Source organism: Pagrus major, chromosome 23 (assembly GCF_040436345.1).
Source record: "Pagrus major chromosome 23, Pma_NU_1.0".
Classification (NCBI taxonomy): Eukaryota; Metazoa; Chordata; class Actinopteri; order Spariformes; family Sparidae; genus Pagrus; species Pagrus major.
In genome coordinates this window covers 28,069,400-28,084,671 of record NC_133237.1, presented here as the reverse complement: position 1 = coordinate 28,084,671, position 15,272 = coordinate 28,069,400, and the positions used below count along the sequence as shown (strand labels likewise).

Sequence of the window (15,272 nt, the reverse complement as noted above, 5' to 3'; positions counted from 1 at the left end):
ACCGGCCTTTTCCCTGCGCGTCACTGAGGAACACAAACGTTTCTCTACACCAAGAAGCCAAAATGCTCCTGACATAAAGTAAAGCTGTAAAAACTACAGTCAAACCTATGAAGACGCTGGGCGGCCATTAAAAAGCTTTAACTAAATGTTTTTTTAAATCTGTGAAACGTGAGTGAATAATAGTTTTTGGAGACGTGAAGATGAAAGTTTCAGCTTCCTGCTGCAGAAACAATGAAGTGTCACTGAACAGGATCAGTCCACAACCTCCAGTGTGTTTCTGTCCTGGTGAGTCCACGTGAATAAATTCAATAACTCGGTTTGCTTCAATTAAGTTGCTGCAATTTATCAAGTATTATACATAAAAGTAATCCACATGTAATGCATTACTTTTATGTATAATACTTGAGTTAATTTAATTTATTCTCATCGACTCAACAGGACAGAAACACTTTGCATTAAATGATAAACTGAACGTACAATTTCAGTGTTTGAGGGAAATTATTTTGTTGATTGATTGATTGATTGATTGATTGATTGGAGTGTTTAACCCAGATATCAGGTCTCAGGGCCTCAAAGATCCAGCATCAGTCTCCCTGAAGCTTCAGTCTGATATGGTTTGATAGTCTTGGTTCTGTGTCGTCGGGCCGTTGAAACGTGAAGTGAAGCTTCGGTCCGAACCGTCTGCAGTGACGAGTGCTGATGATTAAAGTCTGAAGCTCAGAAACAACTGCGGCCTCCGCTCCGCTAACAACAGCCATTTTAAAAAGATTTGTTGTTTGTTGCTCCGAGCGTCAAATGGAGAGTTAGTCATGGTCCACACACACACACACACACACACACACACACACACACACACACACACACACAGGAACTAACAGCTCAGAGAAAATGTGGAGAAATCAAAGTTGACAGCTGATCTGAGAGCAGCTGTTACCTGCAGAAAGTGTTTCAGACTTTGGTGAAAGCAGCGGCATTTGTGATTCATCGTTTCATTCAGAAGATGTCAGAAAATGATGATGTCACAATTAACAGCCAAGTTCTGAGTATCAGTTAATTTTCTGTTCATCATCTAAATCGTCTCCATCTTGTTCACGTCAGCTGTCTGACAGTTACATTAATGCTTACTGGAGAAATATAATATCTATGTTGTGATTTTATATAAACATGCAGGGCTGAAACAAGCAGTCAGTGACATTAACAGAAAATATACTTTAATCGTTTAAGTTAAATTTCTCACCAAAATATCAAACTTGTCATTTTTCTCAGTTTTATATCACATTAATGAGATAAAAATACTCTAGACTTTACAATATTTATCGAACAAAACAAGATGAAGACAGAAGATACATGTCACGACCATTTAGAGACCAAATAATTAAAAAGTAATAAATAAATAATCTGCAGATTAACTGATAATGAGCGTATTAAGCTGCAGCGATTGATCTCGAACATTAATCGTCTGGTTTGTTGATCGTATTTTCTTTTGTCCTCGTTTGTAAAACACTTGTCATGTTTTCAGATGCAGAATTGGATTCTGACTCGACTTCATGGTTTCCTAACTTTTTCATTTAGCTGCATCAGCACAAAGTTTGGTTGCGACCAATAATTCATATTGTGTTTGTCCTGTATGTATATTGTTGTCAGATCGACTCTGAACACAACGTTTTATAAACCAACTGCAGTCTGTCACGTTAACAGCCAGAACGTCGTCAGTAAAAGAAGAAAAAGAGAAAGATGGAAGGTGTTTTTCTTTTTCTTCAGTGCAACGACCAGCTGCTGCTTTACTGACACAGTCATCGTGTTCAGAGGACGTCAGTGTCGTCGGTCAGCGGCTCACAGCTCATACGAACCTCCACACGTCTGTACAGAAACATTTGAGAGCTGTGAGAGAACAAACGTCCTCTGTCTCTATCAGCGTCTCTGATCTGAGGCCATTAATCACAGCCGAGCTGATCTGAGAACAGATCAGACGACCGGCTGGAATTCCCCTTTAACAAGCCTCGTTATGAACTTAATGATCATTAACGAGGGAAACACAACAGCGTCAGTGTCCTCTGATATATATAGTCTTTACTACGTGTTCATGAATCCACTCTGTACATTTTGTTATCGAGAGCTCAATTAAAATCATCATAAACAGGCTGTGGACGAAATAACAGGAACGTCAATAAAACACAACATCTGATCCTGATGTGTGAGTTTAGTGATGAAACATCTGGATCACTGATGTTCCTTTAAACTCACCGTCTTCAGCTCTGACACGCACTGAGTCACACGTGAGGTGATTTTACTGCTCCACGTTTCTTTAACACCAACAAACACATTTCTTTAGCTAATCGATTGAGTAACTGAACAGCGGTCACATGGTTTGTTCAGTGCGACGGCTGCTCTGCACACAGAAACAAACAATTCACTGTAGTGATTAGCATTAGAGACGTTAACGTTAGCTAGCTCCTGTCAGCAATGCTAGCCAGCTAAAATATTACACAAAAATGTATAAACTTCAACACAGAAAGAAAAATAATATAAATGAGACAGAATTTAAAGGTGTTACAGACAGAATCATGCTAACAGATACTTCCAGGTAGAAAACTGGCCGTTGATTAGCATCGTGGAGCGACGAGAAAATGTTCATTTCTGTTGTCATGTGTGTCGTGGATGTAGACGTGTGAGCCGGCTGCAGGTTTTGTCCCTACGCTTCGGCAGGACGAGGACGCTCCCCATCAGAGATCAATACTCTCAGAAAAACCTGACCTGTGTGAGCAGGAGACCAGAACTGCTGTTAAAATCAACAAATATAATCGATATTCAAAAGTTGACTCAAAATCACATACGGCCCCTTTAATGCTGACAGAGCTGTGTTAGCATTGATCAACGCTACATTAGCTCCACACTGAAATTAACAGCTAACAAACTTCACACAGTTCAAGTGGAAACCTGTAGCTACAGAATAAACCGTGTTACTTTTCTCAGGAGATAATAGGGCTGAACATTTAATTGCAATATGACTAAGTGCAATATCCAAATCGCAGGAACTGCAATTATTTTATAAAAAAGGTAAAATGTGTCTGAAAACAGTTTTAAGGACGTGTTGTAGAGCTGCAGAGACGCTCTGGACCACAAAGCTCGTTCTCCAGATGTAATGAAACATGAGACCAGGAGAAACGCCACATCGTCATTTTACTAGTTTCTTCAATGACAATTAAAACTGATCTCAAATTTAATCATCTGTAATAATCATGAATTATATCACAATCACAACATCTATCAAAATAATCACAGTATCACTTTTTGACCAGATCGTGCAGCTCTAGTAGAAACACAGTAACATAACTGTTACTTCTTCATGGCAGTAATGTAATGAGTTACTTTCATAAGTAACGTTAGCCAACACTGATTAAATACACAGTGTATTATATTATATACACATTTATTATATACACATTATATTATATTATATACACATTTATTATATACACATTATATTATATTATATACACATTTATTATATACACATTATATTATATTATATACACATTTATTATATACACATTATATTATATTATATACACATATTATATACATATTGTTCATTCAGTTCAGTTCAGTTGAACTGAACTGATATACATATTGTATTATATTATAAACACATTATATTATATACACATTATATTATATTATATACACATTTATTATATACACATTATATTATATTATATACACATTATATTGTATTATATACACATATTATATACACATTATATTATATACACATTTATTATATTATATACACATTATATTATATTATATACACATTATATTATATTATATTATATACACATTATATACATATTGTATTATATTATAAACACATATTATATTATATACACATATTATATTACATTATATACAGATTATATGAGCTGATGTTTAAATTTTAAATTAAAATTAATAAGCACCTTTGCCTGAATGTATGCAGTTTGCATTAATACAGCCAACATGATGCAAAAATGTAAAGTAAAACAACATTAATGTATCAACAGTTGCATTGGAGTTAAATGAAGCTAACTTAGCTGCGGTGTGCTAATTCATGTAGCATGATGCTAACAACAACTAACGGTGCACGCCGCGACTCACCAATCAGCGTGGAGCGCTTCAGTGCGCAGGTCAGAGGCAACACGTCAGAGGACAGGTAGGTTCAGCTCGTGCACAGCTGAACAGGAAGAAAGAGGTTTAATGAGCGTTAGTGAGCCGACCTGCAGCACAGCTCACCTGCTGCACAGCTCACCTGCTGCACAGCTCACCTGCGGCACAGCTCACCTGCTGCCGTCACTCAGCTGCTACCTGAGCGGAGCGACGTACCGCGAGACTTCACTACGTGATTTCAGAGTCCGAACTTTAACTTCTTAACTTCTCACATAAAGTGTAACACGTATATTTCTGGGCTCTGAGTTCCAGTTCCCTTACAAATCGAGCGGTTTTAAGAGTTGTTGCATCGTGAGGAGAAACTGTATAAACTTTCTGGTAGGGCTATGGCAAATTCTAATTCATTGGTGCCTTCTTGTAAGTTTGGCATTAAGTACAATACATTAAATGTTTCTTTCCTTGTAAAAAGTCTCCGTTTATTCGCAGCATCGCTGTCACTTTGGAGAAAGAAGAAAGAGGAGAAAGTCGTTGATCTTTAAACTTGTGTTGGGACAAACTGTATAAATGTTGTGAAACGCTGTGTACAAAGCATTCTGAACTATTTGGGCCTTTGTGTTCATTCGGCAAACATTGAACATGAAGATATTTTATTTCTATGTGATAAAAACGTGTGTTTGTTCTGATGATGCAGCTGTAGCTCTGTTTGCATGTAGAGTCGGAGGCGACGCGTTTAATGTCGCCATTTGTATCTTATTCATCTATTTCCGTCCTGACGTTAGTTAGTTAGTGAGTCAGTCAGTTAGTTAGTTAGTTGGTTAGTTAGCTCAGGTTATAACTGGAAGCCTGTGTTTACCCGGTTTGACAGCTGTCCGTCACGCTGGCCCATCGGTGACATGATCACTGTCGCCATGACAACGTGATCAGTCTATGAAATTAACTATAAATTTCATACAATGTTTTTAAAAATAAATAAATAAAGTTATTGATATTTACCAGAAGTTAAGAAAAAGAACCGAGGAGCCAAGATAATCGATCCCAGATCTCACTGATGAGGTAGAGGCAGCTGTCTGATCAATAAACACTTCAGCAAACATGACAGCCAATTAAACTTTATTATTATTATTTATTTACAGAAAAAACCTTAACACAGACAGAAAAATATTGTGAAAAAAAATAAATCATTTAATAAAGAAAAAAAAGATCATGACAGGAAATTAAACTCAAAGGCGCGAAAATAAATCACAATACATCCACTTAAGCGATGCAGTGATACGTTATTTAAAGTTATATGAATATGAATATATATTTGATTTAAGATCACTAAGTCAAAATCCTGCTGTTGATATTTCTGTTGATCTGGTCTGAATATGTAGTGAAGATAATTACTGTTCAGTTATCTTCAGGCTCATGTGTCGTTAGCAGCAATAATTACTGAGTGAAAACATTACTTATTATAAACTAAACCACATTAACTCTCCTGTCAGAAACCTGCTTACTCTCACTGTAAATATAATATAAATTAAAAGCTTATTTTAGGGCCTGAAGATATTTACAGTCTGACTTGAAGTGATCTTTGATTTATTGTGATGTGATGAAGCCGTGATGAAGCCGTGACGAAGCTGTGATGAAGCCGTGATGAAGCCGTGACGAAGCCGTGATGAAGCTGTGACGAGGCTGTGACGAGGCTGTGACGAAGCCGTGACGAAGCCGTGACGAAGCTGTGACGAGGCTGTGACGAGGCTGTGACGAAGCCGTGATGAAGCTGTGATGAGGCTGTGACGAAGCTGTGATGAAGCTGTGACGAAGCTGTGACGAAGCCATGACGAAGCCGTGATGAAGCCGTGACGAAGCCGTGATGAAGCCGTGACGAAGCCGTGATGAAGCTGTGACGAGGCTGTGACGAGGCTGTGATGAAGCTGTGACGAGGCTGTGATGAAGCCGTGACGAAGCCGTGATGAGGCTGTGACGAGGCTGTGACGAGGCTGTGACGAAGCCGTGATGAAGCCGTGACGAAGCCGTGATGAAGCCGTGACGAAGCCGTGATGAGGCTGTGACGAGGCTGTGACGAGGCTGTGATGAAGCCGTGACGAAGCCGTGATGAAGCTGTGACGAGGCTGTGATGAGGCTGTGACGAAGCTGTGACGAAGCTGTGACGAAGCCGTGACGAAGCCGTGATGAAGCCGTGACGCGGCGCTGATCTTCCCTTGAGTAGACAAACATTTGTTGCATTGATCAGTTTGTGATCGGTGACGTTTCCAACACATCGACACAGTAATCAGAGTACACGAGGAGCTGCAGGCGACAGTGACATCACTGTAAACTGAAGGTGTCTGATGTCTCAACTGGGATCCACTAATTATTTCCATGACTCACAGACCTGTGGTTACCGTGACAACAGGCATGTCATCACTCAATCAGCTGACTCTGAAGCTCTTCCTCACTGCAAACCAGTTAATGAGTCACAGTTAGTTTATTAAAATGGGTTCAATTATTAACTGTTATTACGTTTAGATTAATGCTGCAAGGTTCGGTTCAAAATGGTTTTAAGCATCTTATTATTATTATTATTATTATTATCATATTGTGATCATTTTGACAGGTATTACAGTCGTGATATGATTCATGATTTAGTGTCAGTCATCACTTGACTGATAAAACCTTTAAAATCCTGATGTGACATTTGTTTGTGTGTTTTCTAACATCTGTCGGTCAGAACGTCTGCATCACACACACACACACACACACACACACACACAGTGAGTGTAACAGTGAAAGGCAGCAGATTGTTTGTGAGATCAGTTTAACGGTTTTGTTATTTATTTGAACAGAAAGTGGGTCATCAGAGCGGCTGCAGGTCACATGATTTATTGGAGGGCGGGGCTCCAATGATGTGGCTTTGTGGAGTTATTGATCACAAACCTGTTGAGTTATTATCTTTATCTGGGAGGTTAAAACATGTTTTTGTTTAGATGATTATGCCTTAATTTACTTACTTAGCTGATGATGATGATGACGGTGGTGACGGTCTCTCTCCTCAGACCAGCTGAAGTCGGTCATGGAGCAGGTCCTGGACTTCGCGGTGCGAGAGCTGACGAAGATCGTGGAGGCGTCGTTTGACGACCTGCTGCTGGAGATCACCAAGATGGAGCGAGAGCAGCAGGCGCTGGAGGAGAGGATGGGGAAGAGCTCCGACAGAGGAGGAGGAGGAGGAGGAGGAGGAGGGGGAGGGGGAGGAGGAGGAGGAGGAGGAGGAGAGAAGGGGAGAGCAGGAGGAGGGGGGGGAGGAGCAGGGGGGAGGAGGAGAGGGTCCGAGAACGACTCGGTGTCACCCAGCGACTCTGAGGACGCTCGAGAGGAACTCGCTGAGGTCACCAAGTCCAAAGAGACGACGGAGAGAGACGGTGAGAGACGAGAAGAGACTGTTGTTTGTTTGTTTGTTTGTTTGTTTGTTTTCAATGTCCAAAATGATTTTAATTCTGAATCTCTTCATCTCTTCATCTTATTCTCCTCCCGTCCCTCCTTCATTCACTTTCTGCCTCCTCTTCTCTCCTTTCCTTCACCTCCTTAATTCTCCTCCTCTTCTTCCTCTCCTCATCCTTCATCCTCGTCTCCTTCATTACTTCCTTCCCCTCTTTTCCTTCTTTACCACTCTCCTATCCTCACTCTCCCCCCTCCTCATCTCCTTCCTTACATCCTTCCTCCTCTCCTCCCCTCCTCCCCCCTCAGACCCGGAGCGTCCCCCCGTCCTCTCGGTCTCTCAGGACTGGGTTCCCATCCTGGACAAGGTCTTTGGTCAGAAGTGGTGCAGTGACGTCTGGCAGATCAAAGAGCTCGATGGAGGAGGAGGTGGTGGTGGTGGGCGGAGCCTGGCTGAGGGCGGGGCTCAGCAGGTGCAGCCTGTCTCCGCCCCCTCTCTGACCCTGGAGCCCTCCCCCTCCTCCCCCCAGCAGGACCCCCGCTGGACTCCTCTGGAGGACATGGAGGTGTTTTCTCCTGATGAGGAGGCTGCAGACAGTCAGAGGAACAGCAGCAGACCCTCACCTGGACCGTCACCTGGACCCCCCCTCAGCCCCACAGGTGAGCCCCAACAGCTCACCTTCACCTACAGACGGGAACCCAGAGACACCTGAGAGAGAAACAACCGGAGAAAGTGTCTCATAAAAAATAGTGATTCTGATAAAAGCTATTAAAAAAACCATTTATTCAAAATGATAAAGTTTATTTAAAAATTCAGGTGAGTGAAGAAAATAAAACAGCTGAAAACTTATAAAAATAAAAGAAATGAAACATCAAAAAATAAAAATAACTCAATTAAAATAAAGAAGAAAATAAATCAGATAAATAAGAATAAAAATAATAAATATAGAATAAATAAAATACAACAATTTAAATTATAAGCAGCATATTTATAAAAATATAAGAAAACGTGAAGTGAAAATATTGATAATTGAGCTTAAATATAATAAAAATACAGATATTTAAAACACAAACACACAGGATGCTTCATGTTTTTGTAAATATTAAACTAATATATGAAGATATATTAAAAACAAGTGAGAGTAAAATGTGGATAAGAGTGTGAATACAAGAAAATGAGATAAAAAACTAAAAATGTCTAAAAACAACAGAAATCTATTAAAATAAATGAAAAACAACAAAACAAAGAAAAACAAAATACATTTAATGGAAAAACTATTTTTACTCACACACTCTTTGTTTTGTTGTTTTTGTGTGTGTGTGTGTGTGTGTGTGTGTGTGTGTTACTCGTCACTGCCCTCTGGTGGACAGTTTGTACAGAAGCAGCTGACTGCTGAAAACACTCAGTTACTGAAGAGGAGTCAGAGTCACAGTCTGTCCTCCAGGAGAAGTTCAGGTACTTGAGTAAAAACAGACTCTGGTAAAAGTAGAAGTACTGACTCAGCTTCTTTACTCCAGTAAAAGTAATCGAGTACAGGCTCTGACATGTACTCAGAGTATCAGAGTAGAAAGTCTCCCTCTGAAGGACATTTGTGGTCAAAGCTAACTGAAGCTCACGTCATATTAATATAATTCAAAGACTATTAAAGTTAAAGGTAGAGTCAGTAGGATTTGTCCCAGCTGTTCCTGAACGCACCACAAAGATAGTTGATAGTTGAGTCTCATTCCCAGGACGTCAAACAGCCACATGTTGGGTTGGTAAAGCGTCCCGAGCAGCAACAAAGAGAGAACATAAGAAACTCTCTGCAGATACGAGACACTAACACGCCTTTTCTCCCCATTCAGCCTCCCTCTCTGTCTGTTCACGTCTTCTTACGTCTTTGTTTCGTCTCGCTGCGTCTGCCGTGCGTGATGTGCTCTGATAGGTCGGCATCAGTCTGGTGATGTCGGGAAGGCGGCGTGCGATGACGCCAAATAACAATAATCCATAATTCACCTCAAATGCATCAAACTAAAGTAACGAGGCTGTTTGAAGCTGTGAGGAGGAGAAAGTTCAGGTGTTTGTGTTCAGATGTAGAGAGGGAAAGTCTCAGAGATACTCAGGTACAGGACAGATACCTGAGACATGTACTGAAGGACAGTAATGAAGTATTTGTACTTTGTCATCACCACAAACATCAGATTTAACAGTAATACTTGTAGTGGAGTATCCTCTCTGTTCAGTATTTGTACTCTTTACTGCAGTAAGTAATCTGATTACTGTGTTTCTGTCTTCAGGATCTTCAGGTCGTCGCTCTTCTGCCTCGATGCTTCATCGTCTCTTGACTCTTCCGTCTCAGCTGCTCGAGGAGGACGAGGACGCAGCCGCTGCCAATGAAACGCTGGCCGCTCTGGCGACCGATGGCGGCAGCGACCGCCAAGACGGCGTCCGGGCGCCTGGCCCGACCTGCCCATCACCCCTGACAACCAGGGAAGAGGAGGAAGAGGAGGAGGAAGAAGAGGAAGAGGAGGAGGACAAAGGGAGAAAGGTGAGGAGGAACAAAATGTTGGACGTTTCTGCAGGTTTGTCGACATTCATCATTTATGAGGAAACAAACATGATGAACAGCTGGTTTAAAGTTTACAATGAACAATTAAAGATAAAGTTTCAAACAAAACCAAAACCTTCACTCAGTGATGATGATCCCGTCTGCTCTCTGAACCATCTGCTTCCTGTTCCCTGTGTTTCTGCAGAAGAAGAGACGGAGGGTGTGGTCAGAGTGCGAGGAGTGCGGCCGCAGGTTCAGTCGGATGTCTCTCCTGAAGGCTCACCGTCAGACTCACATCGCCGAAAACGCCGCCGCCGACACGGCGTCGCCCTCGTCTCCGCCCAGCAGCACCGCCTCGGCGCTACGCTGCTCAGAGTGTGGCAAGAGGTTCTCCTCGGCGACCCGCCTCCACAGCCACGTCCGGACCCAGCACTGATCCTGACGGAGAGGGTCGCCTGGTCTGAACTGGAACACAGAAACGGGATCAACAAAAGCTGAACAAAACGAGACCAGAGGAGGACCCACAGACCAGAGACCGGATCAGAACCAGAGATCTGAGACCAGATCAGAACCAGAGACCTGAGACCTGAGACCATGAGAGGGCCACATCAGGATCTGAATCCAGGAGAAGCTCAAACAAACACCTGAAGAAACCGAGCTATACTCAGACCGGAGCAGCCGGGGGGCAGACCAACTTTTACTCTGAAAGACAACAGGAAGTGGCCTCCAGGCGTTTCATCTTTTATCTTCAGTCTTTAAAATGGCACAAAGTTAAAGTCACACGACTTGTTGTCAGTTCAGAGTTATGAAACAGATAATTGGATGTTTTCACTGATTAATGAAATATTTCATTGATTATTGCTGAACTGACTCGACGGCTCAGAACGAACTGAAACTGAAATCATTTGTATTATTATAAATATCTGAATCATTGTTGAGCCGCAGGTCAAATTAAATGTCTCATCATTAATTAATAATTGAGATTTTATGTCAAATCTGATTTTTGAAACAAGAAGAAGAAAAATAAGAACTTTCTTTAAAGTAACGCTCAAACTTTTCACCAGTTAGATTAAATAAACAGTGAGGAGAGAAGAGGAACTCGCTCTGCCCCTCGCCGTCTGCAGGAAGGTCACATGGTCCGTCTTCGCCCAGGACCAGCTGGAGTCCGGGTCTGATCTCCGGTCTGTTCTGGATCCAGTTCCAGTTCGTCAAAACGAATCTCCGATTGAATCTTTTTAAAGTAACACAGACCGTCTCCTCCACCAGCTCCTTGTTACGAGTGGCGGGGTCCGCCTGCTCGGATCAGGACTTTAATTCGAATGTGACGACAGCTGGTGGGGCGTTGGATAATAATTACTGGGGTGTTTCTCCCAATTTAACTCTCCTCACGTAGAGAAAACATGAAATGTTTTCGATAAAAACTTCAAATTAAAAGATTTCAGGGTTTTTGAAATTAATTTGAACGCCAGTGACTTGAAGCTGAATCTAAACGGATCTGATGAGGGACTCTACAGGATCTGGTGAGACCAACTCCTCTGAGTGGATCTGGACCAGGAAGTAAAGACTTGAGACGAAGTGAAATCCAAGAATCTGATCAGAGGAACAAAAGTGAACCCCGAAACAGAAGCACGTAACGAGGAGGCGTCCAATCAGACGAGACGAAGGGAAACAAACAAAAAACTTCCTCCTCCTGCTGTACATCCACCCCCTCCTCTTCCTCTTCCTCTTTCTTTTCCTCTTCCTCTTCTTCTCCTGTTAAATATCTAGAATCCTCCTTGTCGGCAGGAAACGAGCTCCAGCTGCTGCAGGTGAGTTTCTGTCCCGGCAGGTGAATTTTTTTGCAATAAGCTTGTCGCCTCAGCAGTCGGACAGTCGGAGCGTCATTTCCTGTTTCCTGTTTCCTGTTTCCTGTCCCCGCCCTCCTCCTGCTGGTGGTGGTGATGATCGTGGTTTTAGTTTTCGTGGACGGTCACAGAGAAGTGACCTTTGATTTTTCTACCTGTTTGATTTTAAAGTGCTCTTCATAGTTTTTCTTCTCTTGTTTTTTAAACAGTTTTCTCGTCAGGTGCATTTTTGTCGTCATATTTTAGATTTTTGGACGATCTTTAAGGATTCTTGTGTTGCTACTCGTACAGAAAAACAACCTAAAGAAGATAAAACTCCATCAGTGGCACCGATTGTTTGGACTCGTTGAATGTGAATCTCAGCCGTTTTTATCCTTTTTACGTTTGTTGTACAGTTTTTACTTTTCAGACAGAACTGATGATGAAGAAACGACAGAAAAGAAAGGTTTTTACTCCTCTGCTTCCTTCTTTCTTTCCTCACATCCTCCCTCGTTTTTCAGTCCTGTTGTTCAGTAACCTCATGCTGACACACAGATACCTCCCGACGAACAAACGAGAGCCGCGTTCACCGCTGAACATTCATGTTTTCTTTGCTGCAGTTGATCTGATCTGTACGGAGGCTCGTCGCTGCCACACGGAGAGAAAGATCTGAAGATAAAAACACAAAAAAGCAAAGAACAAACACGTTTTCTGCTGAAAAAAAAGTTATTTTTATTTTCTACAATTAACCAACTATTGTTGTCTTGACTTGAACTAATCCGATCTGTTGGAAGTTTTTTTCTGCCAGTTAAAGAACAGCTGAAGCATAAACTTCACTGCGACGCTAAAATGATCCTGAAGGAAGACGTCGCAGATGAAGTTTGACTCGTGGCAGAAATGAGCTTCCATGTTTCTAACAGATATAAATGAGATTTAATCTTCAGAATAATGACAAATATTTACAAAACTCATGTCTTTAGTTTATCAACTGTCCCAGAACACAAATATAAAAAGCAGGATGATGTTTTAAATTTACGACCGACTGATGGACTTCTTCAAACTAAAACGATTAATCTGGCGCCGCAGCGTTCAGAGACGCTGGAAAGTAAAAAAGAGAGTAATTTAAACTTTGAGTCTGTTTCCTCTGAGCTGCAGGACCAAACACATGCACGACTGGGAAACACGTAGGTTCCTGAACGCCTCACACCTCAGATCCCAGAGATGGCGTGTTTCTACAGAAGCCTTTTCCTGCCAATATTAATAGATTTATAGATTGATTGTAAAAACAGATTCTCTCTCCTTTAAACACTCCCTCACATTATTAACTTCACTTTTCAGTTTATTAAATGAAACCTTTCTTTAAACGACACATTTCTGACGACAGTCCTGCTCTTCAGTAACAAACTGAAGGTTCAGTTTGTCGTTGCTGTTTTATCTGTTGACGGGACGTCGAGGCTTCGTCAGCTCGCTCGTCGGTTCAAATTCAAACTGTGATGTTTTTGTGGTCCGTCATGAGAAAGCGAAGGGAACCAACTCTTTTTAATTTCTTTAATTTGAGAGAACGATGAATCAGAACTGTTCATGTTTGGTTTATTTCTTATTTGAATCATTCCGACCTTTTCATCTGTTTGTGTTCGAGTCTGTTCAACACTGGCTTCACCTTCTGTAGCGTTTGTACGACAGGATGAGACGGAGCAGAAGGATCAGATGACAGATCAATATATCAGTGGTGTATCCTGATTACTTTCATATATCGATGTTGCTTCAGCATGAACAATCAGCTGTTTCCATCGTTTTTACGCTTTGTAAATGTGCAAACTGAACCTTTTTCTAGCCGGACGCTGATTCTGTTTTTACTTGTTTGAACAAAAATTGAAGCAATATGAATCCAGAACTCTGCCGAGTGGCCGGACTTACTCTGTAGGACGGAGGCGCTCGCGGCGGCGGCGGGTGAACGCTCACTAGCAAACAAAAAAATGAAAAACAAGATGATTTGTGACAGAAATCATCCTGCCGTTAAACAGTGAGGAACCTGACGCGGGTTTGGTTTTGTTGGATCGTGAACTCGAGTCCGTCTCGAGTAAAACGAAACTTTAATTTGACGGATAATGATGATGACTAATTAATTAACTGTTTAATTTGCTGTCTTTGCCTCTGAACGCTGCTTTAATAACTAAAGCTTGTTGTCTGCTTCGCTAACATCTGAATCAACCAACCACTTTTCTGTAAAGGCCGAGCGTCTTCGCCGAGTTTCTTCGTTGCACTTTTCAGCCTCCACACGTTCACATACCTCATTTTTCTTGTAAACATTTCAAGTGTTTCATTGTTTCCTGTTTCCACACAAACCTCATTACCTCAGCAGTCGTACGCCGATGATATTTGACTTTGATGATGTGTTTTTTTTATTGTTCTTTCTTTTTGAATGCGTCTCAGAGCCTGAAAAACCACAAAACTGCAAACGCACAAACTTCTCAGGTTTGAGGACGGAGTCTGTGAAGACGATGTGTTTTTATAAATTAAAGAACATAACGTCTCTCAGGACTTCAGGACTAGTTTCAACAGGATGCTTTGACGTATGGAAGCCCAGACAGGCCAAGATAAGGAAAACTGACAGAAATTAAAAATACTCATCGTTGGTAGAAATGATGAGACGCTGAGTTTCATCTGATGCTCTTTATTTTCTTTTCATGATAATTTTTTTTTTTTGGTCAATCAGCTTCCATATTGATCTGTAAACATCTGGCAGACATTTCTGATTGTTGATTATTAAGTTAAAACATCAATAGTTTTGCATTCTTTGTTTTGATTTTTTATGACACAACTTTAAAGTAACAAACATTTAAACTGTATTTTCGTTGTTCCACATTTTCAGGATTGACAATTTTCCAAACTCAAAATAAATAACGATGATTTTTGCAGCACTTTTAAATGAAGTGATAAAGCACTTAAAAGGGAAACGAACAACGAAACACGAGTTAGCCATAAACTCTGACGACGAGAACAAACAGGAGGATAAATTTAAACTTTAAAGGGAGATTAAAATGTGAAAATGTAAAATACGCACAAAAGCTTTGATATGAATTCATGTTTCCAGATGTTCTGCTGCTGCCGATGGATTTTATTTAAAACCAAAAACGCACAAAAAAATCTAAACGTTACGTTCAACACTGCAGTTATGTGGTTTTTACAGGACAGCACTGTTTACACATTAGCTTACAGCTGCTGTCAGAGGAAAACCTCGTATCTCTGAAACGTGAACGCTGCACTCAACCAGATGTTGAAGACGTTCAAACATCTGCAGCGCACAGCAGAGGCTGGTTTTCTCCTGACAGCAGCAGCATCATGTGACCTGTTGACC

At 41.2% G+C, this 15,272-nt stretch overlaps 1 protein-coding gene across 1 annotated transcript in view; it reads left to right on the top strand.

Moving 5' to 3' along the window:
* LOC141020013 (uncharacterized) overlaps positions 1-10,527 on the top strand; it is a 19,036-nt gene extending 8,509 nt beyond the window's left edge. The window contains exons 2-6 of the mRNA XM_073495048.1: positions 7,185-7,331; positions 7,437-7,547; positions 7,873-8,223; positions 9,841-10,091; positions 10,297-10,527. Coding sequence (XP_073351149.1) covers positions 7,185-7,331; positions 7,437-7,547; positions 7,873-8,223; positions 9,841-10,091; positions 10,297-10,527 — 1,091 coding nt within the window. The remainder of the gene's footprint in view (positions 1-7,184; positions 7,332-7,436; positions 7,548-7,872; positions 8,224-9,840; positions 10,092-10,296) is intronic.
* Positions 10,528-15,272: the final 4,745 nt, after the last annotated feature.